Below are 13,122 nucleotides of genomic sequence, written 5' to 3'. Positions count from 1 at the left end.
CCGGGGGCACAGCCGCCCCGGCAGCCCGGGCGGTTCGGCTCCCTCACCCCGCGTGACAGCCCGGGAGGCCGGTCCCTGGCCGCGGAGACGGGCCAGCGTGTCAGCTGGGCGCCGCCAGCACGCCCTGCAGAGCTCCGCCCGCGCGCTCACGTTCCCGGGCCAGCAGGGCCAGCTGGTGTCGGGCCCGCGGAGTCCGGCTCAGCCGGGGGCTGGCGGCGGGGGAGCTGGGCTGGTGGCCGTGCTCGCAGCGGAGTATTTGACACCGAAGCCGGGCGGCTGCACGGAAGTCACGCCCTCCGCCTTCTCTCTGCCGCGGGCCTGCCCGAGGGTCAACCCGGCGGCCCCTCCTCTCGGCGGACAGTAAGGAGGGTGCCTGGATGGGGACGCAGGTGCCGCCAGCTCCGGAAAATGCAGCCGGAGTTTGAACCCCGGGTGGCCTGGTTTCCAAGCTTGTGCTCTTCACAAAGCCCTGGTCCCACCTCCTGAGGGTGAGTCTAAAATCAAAGGACCTGGGCCGCAGCTCTGTCCCTGAGGCTCACATCGCAGGTACCAGCTACAGCACAAGAGGGAACTGGAATTAGAAGCAGAAACACTGTGAGAACCCTCTGTAGCTACACCCGCCGCATCCTCTGGGTCAGAAGGTCGGCCTGGGATGGGCATTTCCTCGCCGTGTCCATCAAGGTCAAGCAGGACCTGCCGTGTCGGCGAAAGGAAGGGTCCTCGGCAGCCAGGTCCAGCCGATCCTGGGGAGGAGAAGGCGGACAGAGGCGGCCCCTTCGGGAGTGTTCACAGAGGGGGCGGCGGGGAGCAGGGGGGCAGCCGCCCCGCCGAAACTGGAGAGGAACCCGGCTCAGACGTCACGGGAGGGGGTGGAAGTGAGAGACGCAGCTGAAACTGGGCTTGTGGACGGCTGGATCGTGGACGGGCTGACCCCCAGTGTCCACGTGCACAGACGCACAACCCTGGGGGCCCACACACGGCCTGGCTGACTCGGGAGGAAAAGACATCAGTGGGTCCTTCCCTAAAAATATATTTGTTTTGAGAATCAGGGTCTCTGCTGATGTGCTCATGTTAGATTCTGACGTTAAGAGCCTCCATTGTACTGTCAGCCCCCCTCTTAAAGCTGGCAGGCGGCCTGTGTGTCCGCAGCACAGCAGCTTGGGTCCTGTTTCATCCTTAAATATTACGGTGAAGTGACAAAGACCTCCAGCTCGTTGAGGACAGCCTGCACATGCAGCCGAAGGTCCTGGTAAACAATGGGGAAAAGGGTGCGGAGAAGACATTATCATCCAGTAAACAGGCGGAAACAAAACAAAACTTCCAACTGACATCAGACAACATTGTTTCCATAACAAGAACAAGGTGCGAAGGAAAAGTAAAAACGCCTCACCACCAACAGAAACACAAGAAAGCACACTTGGGAGATTAAGTATATAATTCCTGAGAGAAAACTTTGGATAAAAGTGCTTGAATTCAGGATTGAGGTCACCCATAGAATAAATTCAAAGAACAGAATTTCTATTCTATTCATAAATTCACAGAATAGAAATGCATAGAGTAAAAGCACAAGAAAACCTAAAACAAGAGAGAAAAACACAAGGGACAAGAAAGGTCGACGCAGGACGCCCCTCGTCTGACAGAGCTCGTGCCTGGGGCCGGGAGCGGGGTGGGGGCAGGGAGGAAGCAGGAGAGAAGGGATCCCGGGGTGTGTTCCCGGACCAGAGGCAGAGCTGGTGAACGCGGATGTGGAGCTGGTCGGGATGGAAACAGAGTCTCCAGTGAGGCACGGTCGCTGAGAAAGCACAGAGCCCACGGAGGAAGAGGAGATGGTGTGAGAGCAACACGACTCCTGCAGAGAGCTCGGCTCCGGCAACGGTGCGGGCGGACGGCCTCGGAACCTTCGCTTTCTAAGAGAAAGCGGTTTTATGACCCAGGATTGCATGGCCAGCAAAACTGCTGCTCAATTATGAGGGCATAGTCAAGTCACGTGCAAAGAGGCCAGGACTCGGAAATCCACGTCCTGCACACCCACAGATAGGGGTGGTTTGGGGACCGGCTCTAACAAGAAGGACGTACACTGAGAGGCGGAGGCTCAGGGCAGACATGAAGTGGGAGCCACAGATCCGGAGGGCGGGAGGCCCAGGGCCTGAAAGATTGTGAGGACATGGCAACAGCACCCAACGGGAGGAAAAAAGGCAATCAGGGACCCCAGGATGGACAGTCAGACTCCAGACGGGTTCAAGCCTGAGTGGGAGGCGTGGGGGGCCTGACCCGCGGGTCCACAGGGTGGCACTCCCAGCTGGAGGTACCGCGTTTATAGACAGAGACGTCTGACCACTCACGCAGCAGCCCGCCCAGCCCCGCCGGCCGAAGGCTCTGAGTCACAGAGGGCTGGCGTGCAACAGGCCCTGCACGAGCCCTCCTGAGCACGGACTTGGGCCCCTGGGGTGTCCTGTTCCCGGGCCTTCGTCCTGGAAAGCCTCTCCTGTTTGAACAAGGGTGTACCTGGCCCTGCCGCAGGTGTAGCCCAGTGGCCTTGAGTGCTCTCTTTCTGGGGTCACCCCAGGAAGTGTGGTCACGCCCACAGCTTCGCTCTGAGAAGTGCCGGCCTCTGTCACCAACTTGCAAGATCCTTCTGCAGCTTAAGTCACGAAACTGAACGTGAATGATCTGGTGAGAACAGCCATGCAGAACCACGGTGGAGCCGGGGCCAGGGGAAAGGTCAGATGTGGCCTTGTCTCTGCCTGAAGGTTTCATAGTTCGTTCATCATGGAGTTTTCTTTTTGGCAGGAATTTTTGATTTTTCAAAATATTGCATTAAAGTACCATTTATCTCCGTGACGGAGGTTCCTAGTGCCCCACGTTGAAATTTGCCCCCGAGACATTGCCTTGCTCTCCCTGCCCTGCAGAGGTGGGAGGCTGGGGCCAGATTCTACTCCGGGGAACAGACAGTCAGTAGGTGACGTGCAGAGTCAGTGGTGGGGAGCCTGTCAGTGACACAGCAACAACGGGGAAAACAACACGGACAGCCCCGCTCCCGCCGTGGGACTGGGCTGGGGGCCTCTCCTTCCTTCCTTTCTGCTGGGCTGTCAAACTAATAAGGTATTACAGAGGAATGAGCAGAGAATTTTAAAAATTTTAAGCAATTAAATGAATTCTGAATTTAAAATGAAAAGAAAGTCAAAGTCAAGCGTCCAGCAGATTAAAAAGTCAAACCCGTGGAGCCCCCTGGGGAGGGCGAAGCCATAAAGGAGAATAGGCAGACCTGGAGGGCGTGCTCACAAAAGAACAGTCAGGCCTGGGGGGGGTCGTGGCTGCAGTGCTGGGAGGTGGCCCCTCAGCCACGGACGCAGAGCCACGTGGCTCACGGAGGACACCACCATTCCCGGGGAAACGGGCCAAGGAAGTGCCACAGGCAAGTGAGAAGGAAATCAGAGCAAGCATCTCAAGAGAGGAGGAGACAAAACACCCGAGACGCGACACTAGGGAAACGTGTGGAGAATTTAAATGAAGGCCGGGCGGTGGGCTGTGACTTTAGTGTTAAGGGCTTTACATGTTGAAAGAGAAACAGACTTAAATACGACTGTTACAAGTGTGAGGAAACACACCAGCAAAGCAGTGACACGCAGAATCACTTGTTCTTTTTTTCTTTTTTTTTAAAATGTTTATTTACGTATTTGTTTATTCCCTGCGTTGGGTCTTCGTTGCCGCGCACGGGCTTTCTCTGGTTGTGGCGAGCAGGGGCTCTTCTTCGTCGCGGCGCGTGGGCTTCTCATTGTGGTGGCTTCTCTTTTTGGGCAGATTCTTAACCACAGAGCCACCGGGGAAGTCCCAGAAGCACGTTCTAACTGTGGCAGAAAGGGAATCAAAGTAACGTGAAAAACACAGCAGAAGCAAGAACCGGGAGGAGCACGGCCGTAGCTCAGGAAACAGCGAAGACAGAGGGAGGTGGCTGTGCTGTCACGGTTGTATTGGTTTAAATGGTCATCTTTACAGACAGAGATGCTCAGAGGAGGTGAAGAAACAAAACGCAACTGTATGCTCTTGGTACTTCCCTGGCGGTCCAGTGGTTAGGACTTCTCCTTCCAACGCAGGTTTGAACCCTGGTCGGGGAAGCTAAGATCCCACATGCCTTGAGGCCAAAAAACCAAAACATAAAACAGAAGCAGTATGGTAACAAATTCAATACAGACTTTAAAAATGGTCCATAGCAAAAACATCTTAAAAAAAATACAATTATATGTTCTTAAAAAAAACCAACTCTGAAACAAAAAGGATAAGGGGAAAACGTTGAAAATGTGCAGAGACAAATGGAGCAGGCCCGCAAGCACAAGGGGCTCGTGTGCTACAGCCGTGTCGGGGGGGGGGGGGTTCCAGGGAGACGTCCCCACAGCATCAGGCGTCCTCTACCACGAAGCAGCAGCGTCAGGTCACAGAGACAGGCCGGAGAGGTGGAGGCCGTGGACACAGAGCACGGAGGACCGTCGAGGCACCGGGGCCACGGGGACGGAGCAAAGGGTAGATACGGTCCGGGCTGGGGCGGAGGGGCACCGTCGGCCCCCGGCAGTGTGGGCGGAGCCCTGGACTCCTCACTCCTCAAGGGGGTCTTCTCTGCACAGGGTGGTGATGAGGGTGCAATCCCAGGGCCTGGCACTGAGGATGCCCCATGCGGGGGCAAGTCCTCAGTGGGGTCTGGGGCTGGCAGCCTCGTCCCTGGGCATCTGGGTGGAGGACACCCTGGAGCCCCTCCTCCAGGGGCCAGTGGTGGAGGGAGGGAGGGAAGGTAGATGGCTGCCACCTGCGCCCAGTCTCCCCTGCAAGCTGCCGTTTCAACGGGATGGAGGCGGGGCTGGAGGCCCGGGAGGCAGGCTGATGGTGGCAGAGCCAGGGCGGGGACGTCCCCCCCTTCCCAGGCTGGAGAAAGGGCCCGGGGCCGGGTCGGGGCTCGGGGACCTGGGCGCCACAGGGCAGGTCTGCGTGAGGGTACAAAGCCATCCGTGCACAGAGGTGCCAGGGAGCCCGGCGAGGGGAGAGGGTCTGCACAGCTCAGCAGTGCTGAGGACCCAGAGTGGGCTGGGGTCGCCTGCCGCTCACCAGAATCCTGGGTGCCGGCCCAGCCCCGGGACCAGGACTCGTGACTCATTGGTTTCTGTTGCTGCCCGGGCATCCGGTTCTTAGAGCCGTCGCCCACCGTGCCCCCAGGAGACCTGAGTGTGTGACCCAGCGCTAAGGAAATGCAGACACTCCAGGCTCCTGACCCCAAACCCCAGCGTCCAACCTGCTTGGTGAGACGCCTGCCGCGGGTATGTGGGTCCCTGTGCAGACGCCCCCAGCGCTGGGGTGGGGTGCGGTGGGAGCGCCTGCAGGGCTGTGCGCCGCCTCCCAAGGAAAGTAACATGAAACAATTTTACAGGCAAACAAAGGGGTCCATTCAGGGATGCAAAACAATCTTATCTGCAGACCTCAGACACCGGGTTCTGGGGGCAGGACACGACCCGCGCTGTCGGCCCCTCTCGCTGCTCTAGCCCCTCCTCCGCCCGGGCTCTGGACACCGGCCCCGCCCCTGGGGTTTTACTACTCCTCCGCCTGGCCCAGACAGCGACGCCCAGCCGTGGGGGCTAGAAACGTCCATCTACCCACCCTCGCGGGGAATGTGCTGATTACTGATAAACGGGAATTCCTGGCAACCGTCACCTGGACCAAAGGCCTCTGTCTTCTGGCGCACAGGACATCCGGGCAGGAGGGCCGGGCAGGAGCCACGGGGAGAGCGCCCCGGGACGGCGCCATGTGGGCCCGCTGGTGGTTCTGGCCCCTGCTGGCCGTGTGCGCTGCGGACCAGTTCCGGGACGCGGCTGTGAGAATCATGCAGGGCACGCCTGTGGTGGACGGGTAAGCAGCCGCGCGCGGCGGGGCCGGGGCCGCTGGGACCGAGCCTCGTGCGCCCTTGACCTGGGCCGGGAGCTGCCTTGTCTCCGCTGGGACTCAGTTTCTCCACCTATGGCCTTTGCCCTTTGCTGGACTCAGTAAAGCCTTCAGCAGATGAGGGCCTGCGGGAAGGCGGCAGGCCGGCGGCACGTAGCAAGGCCCCCGTGGCCTCGGCAGCAACTGGGACACCCCACAACCTGGACCCCTGGGGGCCGCGTCCCAGCTCAGAGTGGGGCTGGGGCCGGGGGCCCTTGGGTCCTGCCTCACGGGACGTGCAGGTGAGGGCGGCGGCTGGCCTGGTCCCTGGGAGGCCCTCTGCGCCCTCTTAACCCTCCTTCCCGAGACCCTCTTGTCAAGCCCACCCCCTCTCCGTCCAGCTGGGGTGACCCCGTCAGTCACCGTGCCCCCCTTCCAGCCAAGACCCTGGTGACACCTTGTCCGTCGTTCCCTGGTGACACAGCCTGTCCCCCCCCCGCCGCCCCCAGCCCTGCACCTCTGACTGCCCCCCCTCCCCACCGACCTGACGTCGGGTCTCAGCTCTGGAGACACACGTCCCAGCCCCTGTCCTTCCAGCTCCAACTCCCCAACCCCGCCCCCGCCCCCATGGCGCCCGCGGAGCTCCGAGTACTCGCCGGAGTCCCCCCAGTGGCCCTCAGGGCCCCTCGACACTGCAGGCAGGCCTCCTATGGCCCTTGCCGCCCTGCCGCCACTCCAGGCCCCCCGCCCCGCTCCTGCGGGCTCTCCCAGCCCTGGGAAGGAAGACACCTGCACACACACTCCCTCCCGCCCCGCCTGCTCTGCCCCGCTGGGTTCTGGGAAGGTTGGGGGCACCCGCTCACCGCCAGGCTTTGTTGGACAAAAGCTCTGCAAGAAAAGCAGAGAAAACGGGTGTCTCATCACATAAAACCTGCAGGGTGATGTGGGGGCAGCCCTAGAGAAGGACGTGGCTGTCAGGGGTCAGCGTGCATCCCGCCCTTCCTCCCTCCCTCCCTCAGTCCTCCCCTGGCCCCTCCCCTCCCCCCCGACCTCCCATCCCCCTGCTCTCCCCTCTGAGGGTCCCCGCGGGGCTAGGTCTCCTCACAGGTGCAGGGGGTTTGCTGCAGAGGCCGCTACCCTTGGCTCCCACCCAGGAGGCCTTGCCGGCTGGCAGGTCTGAGCCCAGGGACTGGACATCCCAGGCCAGTAAGGGCATGTAGAAGATGCCCACGGAGCGAGCCAGGGAAGCTGTTCCTTCATTCCGGGGGTCTTGGGGCAGCTGGGCACAGGGAGAGGGGGTGCGAGTTTAGATGCTGGGAGCTGTCCAGAGGTCCATGTGAGAGGTAAGATGGCTCAAAGAGCCCAGGCAGCCAGCCAGGAGTACTCAGGGAGCTGGGATTTGGGGATCTGGGATTATCCAGAATCTTAGAAAGCCAAGATTAGGCTGACAGAATCAACACCAGTTTGTATTAGCTACTCCTGTAGGTAAGAGACCCAAATAAGTAGCTTCAACAACAGAGAAGACAGGGAGTCCCTGCACAGCATTGCATGATGGTGTGGCCACCGTTCCCACAGTTACCTCATGGTTTAACGTGGCTGCACCAGCTCTGGCCATCACATCTGTAAGCCACAGCTGGCCTAAGTGTGTGTTTGGCTGTTGTTTCTAGCACTTCCCAGCACTCGGAATCCTCCCCGCCCCTCTGGGTGGGATGGCGGGTCCTCTGTCAGGGCTCAGGATGCTAGCCAGACCACACAGGTAAGGAGAACAGATCCGCCAGGCTCCAGGAGGCGGTGCTGAGCACAGTGCCGAGGCCTGTGGAGGGAAGACAGGCTGGCGGGGAAGGAGCACAGTGGAGGCAGCTGGAGGGTGGGGCTGCATTTCCTAGACCAGCAAAGGAGTAAAGTCCTGCCCAGCGCTGCCATGGGACAGCGCCTGGAGCCAGCGCTCCCCCACCCCCCAACCTTGCCCTGAGGCGACGCCCTCGCCCCGCTGGAGCGCATCCAACCCTCAGTCAGCAAAGGCGTCCTGACCACCAGCCCGCGCCCAGCGGGCACCCCTCCCAGTTCACAGAAAACACGGCTGGGGCAGGAGCCCCCGGAGGCCAGGGGCGGCTCCCAGGGTCTGGAGCCCCGGGTGGGGCCCCGGGAGCCCTCACGTCCCGCCAGGAGCCGTGGCCACCTTGCTGTGGAAGGGCCCATCACAGTGTGGACGCTGGCCGTGACCCTCACGCGCCAGCTCCGGAGGGCGGCGGGGCTGGAGGTGGGGGCGGGGTGGGGGCGCGGTCCTGGGGAGAGTGGGCGGGGCCGGCTGGGAGGGCCGGCCGCGGGCACAGAGCCCCCCTCGGGCTGTCCTCACAGCCCCCTTGTCACCACATTAGGGGCCCGGCCGGGCGGCTCCCTGGACGTCCCGGTCCGGCCGGTGGGCCGGGGCTGGGCCGGAGACCCTGCGCTTCTGACCAGCTCCCCGGGGCCAAGGCCACGTCCCGCACCCGGAGCGTATGTCTCCCAGCGCTCTCTCCCCTCGGGGCTGCTCCTGGCCCCCTCCGCCAGCTCCTGGACCCAGGGAGGACGGGGCCCCGGCCCCTTGGGTCCTGCCCGGAAGACCCCCGCCCGCTGCTGACAGCCCCCCCCCACCGCCTGTCCCCTCCTCTCCAACCCCCTCCTCCAGTGCACTCCCCGTCGACTGGCTCCTGGGAAACTCCAGAGGCCGTTCCTTCAGGAGCATAGAAGGATCTTGGACATGGTGCCGGACTGTCCCCAAGGACAGAGGCAGCAGAGGGCCCGCAGGGCCCCCAAATCCCGCACGGGTGCACGGCTCCCACGGCCCCCCACCCAGAGCAGGCCACGCCCCGCATGTCCCCACCCTCTCCCTGCAAAGGGAGGATTTCGTCTTTAATCTGTGAGGCTCCGCAGGCCCCACCCCCAGCCACCCCCTGTCAACCAGCTCCTTCGTGGAGTGTTCCAACTCCCCTCCCCCGCCCCCACCCCAGAGGTTCTGAAGCAAAACCAGCATCCGCCCTCCCGCTTCCCCAGTGAAAGACTCCGGGAGGGAAGACCCACCCACTTAGGGCTTCGCCCAAGGACCTGGCCTGGGGTGGGACCGGTTGAGAAGCTCACCCGTGCTCAGGTGTGTTCCGACAACAGCAGTCACCCCGAGACCTTCCTGGTCCTCAGCCCAGAAGAGGAGCTGGAGAGGGTCCAGCTTGCCTGGGAGGGAGCTCAGGGGGCCCAAGTCCAAGTGGCCGTCCTGACCTGCCCCAACCGCTCCTCCTGCCCCCTCCAGGCACAACGACCTGCCCTGGCAGCTGCTGAAACTGTTCAACAATCAGCTTCAGGACCCGATGGCCAACCTGACCAGCCTGAGCCACACACACACCAACATCCCCAAGCTGAGGGCTGGCTTCGTGGGGGCCCAGGTACCATCCGGCCCTGAGCCTGCAGCCCGGCAGCCCGTCACCTCCTCCTTTGCCGCCCCTGCCTGGTGACAGCATACTGCCCTGGGCCCTCAGAGGGGCTCCGACAGCCACCCAGGCTGTGGGGAGGGCTTGCGAGACAGGAGGGAAGCCAGAGGCCCGTGTGCCTGTGTGGGGCAGGGCCCGGGGGGCCTCCTCAGCTCCCGGCCCCCCCCCACTGTGGTCCCCCAGTTCTGGTCTGCGTACACGCCCTGCGACACCCAGAACAAGGATGCCGTGAAGAGGACGCTGGAGCAGATCGATGTCGTCCACCGCATGTGCCAGTTGTACCCCGAGACCTTCCTGTGTGTCACCGACAGCACAGGTGGGCCCCGGCGCCCCCCGACCTCGTCCTGAGCAGAGTCGGCTGCCGCCGCTCGGCTGTCTGTTCACATCGAGGTCCCTCCCGCCACCCCACACCCAGGCACACCTGCCGCCCGGTGCCCACTGCCCCTGGCCGGACTCTCCTTGCAGGCATCCAGCAGGCCTTCCGGGAGGGGAAGGTGGCCAGCCTGGTTGGCGTGGAGGGCGGCCACTCCATTGACAGCAGCCTGGGCGTCCTGCGGGCGCTCTACCACCTGGGCATGCGCTACCTGACCCTCACGCACAGCTGCAACACACCCTGGTGAGCTGGCCCGGCGGGAGGGTCTCAGGGCAGGGCCCGCCCCGGCACCCTGCTCTCCTCCCGAGAGGCCCCACGGGCGACTGCTCTGCCCCTCGGGCGCCTGCCCTCTGCTCTCCCAGGGCCGACAACTGGCTGGTGGACACGGGGGAAGACAAGGCCCAGAGCCATGGCCTGTCACCCTTTGGGCAGGTGAGTGGGGGGTGGGGCCTCGGCCACCCATCGAGGACACAGAGCGTCACCTCTCTCCTCACCTGTGAGGTGGGCCAGCGGGACGGTTTTCTGCTGGAACCCACCGGTCATTCCAGTGGCTTCCGGCCTTCGGGCCACCGAAGGGCTTGCTCACACCTAGCCCGTCCAGTGCCCTCCCCCAAGGCTGGACCTCCCCGGAGGCCGCCAGGAACCCCCGGAGGTCGTGTGATCCCGAGGGTGCACAGCCCTGCCCGGGCCCAGGGTGCCGGCCGAGACCCTCCGGGCCTGCGGGTCCCCTGAGCGCCGCCCCGCCCCCAGAGCGTGGTGAAGGAGATGAACCGGCTGGGCGTCATCATCGACTTGGCCCACGTGTCCGTGGCCACCATGAAGGCCGCTCTGAGCCTGTCCAAGGCCCCCGTGGTCTTCAGCCACTCCTCGGCCTACAGCGTGTGCCCGCACCGGCGCAACGTGCCGGACGACGTGCTGGAGCTGGTGGTGAGCGGCGGGGCCGGCACCGTGCCCCCCCGGGCTGGCCCTCTCGGCCTGGCTGCCCTGCCCACAGCGCCACCCTCTCTCTCCGGAGCAGAAGCAGACGGGCAGCCTGGTGATGGTGAATTTCTACAATGACTACGTTTCCTGCAGAGCGAAGGCCAACTTGTCCCAAGTGGCAGGTGGGTAGGCGGCAGCGGCCGGGCTGCCGGGTGGGGGGGGCCCCTTGCAGGGCCCTCACGCGCTGCCCCCACAGACCACCTGGACCACATCAAGAAGGTGGCGGGAGCCGGAGCTGTGGGCTTTGGTGGGGACTATGACGGGGTGTCCAGGTAAGGCAGACCTCCATCCACGCGTTGTGAGGGCCGGGGGTGTGGCGCCCCGGAGCCTCCAGGGTTCGGGATGGCGGCGGGCCAGGACCTGACCCCTGGCATGCAGAGCCTGGCTCTCCGCCCGCGTCGCAGGCTCCCCTCAGGGCTTGAGGATGTGTCCAAGTACCCGGACCTGATTGCCGAGCTGCTCAGGAGGCGCTGGACGGAGGCAGAGGTCAAGGGCGCCCTGGCTGACAACCTGCTGAGGGTCTTCCAGGCCGTGGAGCAGGTGAGGAGGGGCTGCCAGGCTCCCCTCTCTCCCCCGACCGTCTCCCGCCCTCGGGCAGGCAGCTGACCCGTGTCTGTCCCCAGGCGAGCAATCACATGCAGGCCCCTGGCGAGGAGCCCATCCCGCTGGGCCAGCTGGAGGCTTCCTGCAGGACCAGCTACGGCTACGCAGGGGCCCCCGGCCTCCACCTCCAACCGGGGGCCCTCCTGGCTGCCCTCGTGGGCCTCCTCTTCAGCCTGTGTCTCCTCTGATGCCCTGGGGGCCTCCCGGGGCACTCAGACTGGCCTGACCTGGGCAGGCCCCTGGGCTTCCCTGCGCACCACGAAACACAGGCACAGCTGGACCCTCAATAAAGGCACCAACGCTTCGAGTCTCGTGTCGTCAGCACCCTGGCCCTGGAGGGGGCTGTGGCTGGACGCCGGACACAGGAGGGCCTGCGTCCTGAAGGTCAGGGCCAGCAGTCAGGGTCTGAGAGACTTCGCGTGGACGCTGCTGGAGGGTCTTTAAAAACAGTCCAGGCTCCAGCTGCCACCTCCCCACACGCACCTGTACCAGGTGCACGCACACACACGTGCGCACCTGGACCCCGCATCCTCACACCAGTCACACCCACGCACACACATATACACACCCACACGCCCACACACGCGTGCCCACAGCCCACCCCTTGAGCCAGCCTCTCTTGGTAAACAGGAGAGCAAGGTCTGGCGCGGGGAGGACCTCAGGGTCTCCTCACACACCACGCACACGGACCCTGCAGGCAGGGCCACCGCGGCCCCCGGTCATTTGGTGGATGTGCCTTGGGGCGAGTAACTGGAGCCAGAGCCCCCAAGGACGCTCCTCGGTGCTGTGAGCTGCTGGTTGCCAGCCTGGGCCCTGGGAGCCAGGGAGGGCCTCTGGGCGGGGGCCCTGCCTCCTTCTCCCAACCGGCACCCTCCCCAGGGAGACCTAAAGCCACCAGCAGGGACACCTTGGGCTTCTACTGATCACGTAGGATGAGGGTTTCTGTTCCGAGTTGGCTGAATCCCACCCAACACGCCAGCCAGCCGCGGACTCATCAGGCTGGCGGCCCCGGGGGCTGCGGCGAGGCATGCCCGACCTCACTCCCGTAAGAACCGCTTTAACAGTCGTCTGAAGTCATTGTAACCACATTAGAATCACGCCAAAGGCCACACCTCAGGTGCAGTCCCCAGAGACGCAAGCCCACAGGCCTTGCCTGGGGGTCCTGGTAAGAGGCTCCAGGGAGGGAGGTGCCACACCCGAGCCCACCCAGCAGCAGCGTCTGCTCTGGAGCCCCTGGGGGCCATCCCTCCGGGCAGGGCCCACATCAGCGATTCTCCAGCCAGGCAACAAGCAGCCCCAGGCCCCGTGCAAACCCAGATGTGCTCGGAGCGGGGACAAGGGGACCCAGAGCCACGCGTGGTCACTCTGGCAGGCGGGCTGGGTACGAGGGCCTCTAGAAGCCTTGCCACGGGTCACACCCCCCAAAACGGATCAAGACCAGCCAGGCTGGGAAGCGCCTGCGTGGAACACGGCCCAAATAAGAGACCCCCAGCCACTTGGAAGAGGAGTGGCCGAGAGCAGAGCCTTCTGATGACGTACCAAGGGCCCCGCGAGGCCAGCGCACAAACCCAGGCCTCTGGCGGGTCAGGGTGTCTCACAGCCGTGCAGCCAGCGGTGCTCACCCCAGCGCTTTGTGTGGGGAGCAGGGGGGTGAGAACCTGAAGACGGGGTTTTCACCGTCCAAGGAGTAACAGACCAGAGGCGGAGGCCTGAGGGAGCGGTTCCCGTGCCCCTGGGGGTGGGGGTGGGGTGGGCTGTGTGCACGCGCGCGCGCGCGTCCAGACGTAGCTTCTGGTGCACACA

General features: G+C 63.7%; 1 protein-coding gene across 1 annotated transcript; it reads left to right on the top strand.

The window, feature by feature from the left end:
- Positions 1-5,684: 5,684 nt before the first annotated feature.
- DPEP1 (dipeptidase 1) lies at positions 5,685-11,629 on the top strand. Its single transcript, XM_057712190.1, has 10 exons — positions 5,685-5,889; positions 9,185-9,317; positions 9,546-9,678; positions 9,828-9,978; positions 10,098-10,167; positions 10,486-10,662; positions 10,754-10,838; positions 10,913-10,988; positions 11,121-11,256; positions 11,340-11,629. Exons 1-10 carry the CDS (start codon positions 5,786-5,788, stop codon positions 11,505-11,507), a joined length of 1,233 nt encoding a protein of 410 aa, XP_057568173.1. The 5' UTR covers positions 5,685-5,785; the 3' UTR covers positions 11,508-11,629.
- The last annotated feature ends 1,493 nt before the right edge of the window (positions 11,630-13,122 follow it).

Source organism: Hippopotamus amphibius, chromosome 16 (genome assembly GCF_030028045.1).
Source record: "Hippopotamus amphibius kiboko isolate mHipAmp2 chromosome 16, mHipAmp2.hap2, whole genome shotgun sequence".
NCBI lineage: Eukaryota > Metazoa > Chordata > Mammalia > Artiodactyla > Hippopotamidae > Hippopotamus > Hippopotamus amphibius.
The sequence above is the reverse complement of the archived record's forward strand: the minus strand, read 5'-3'. Positions and strand labels throughout refer to the sequence as shown.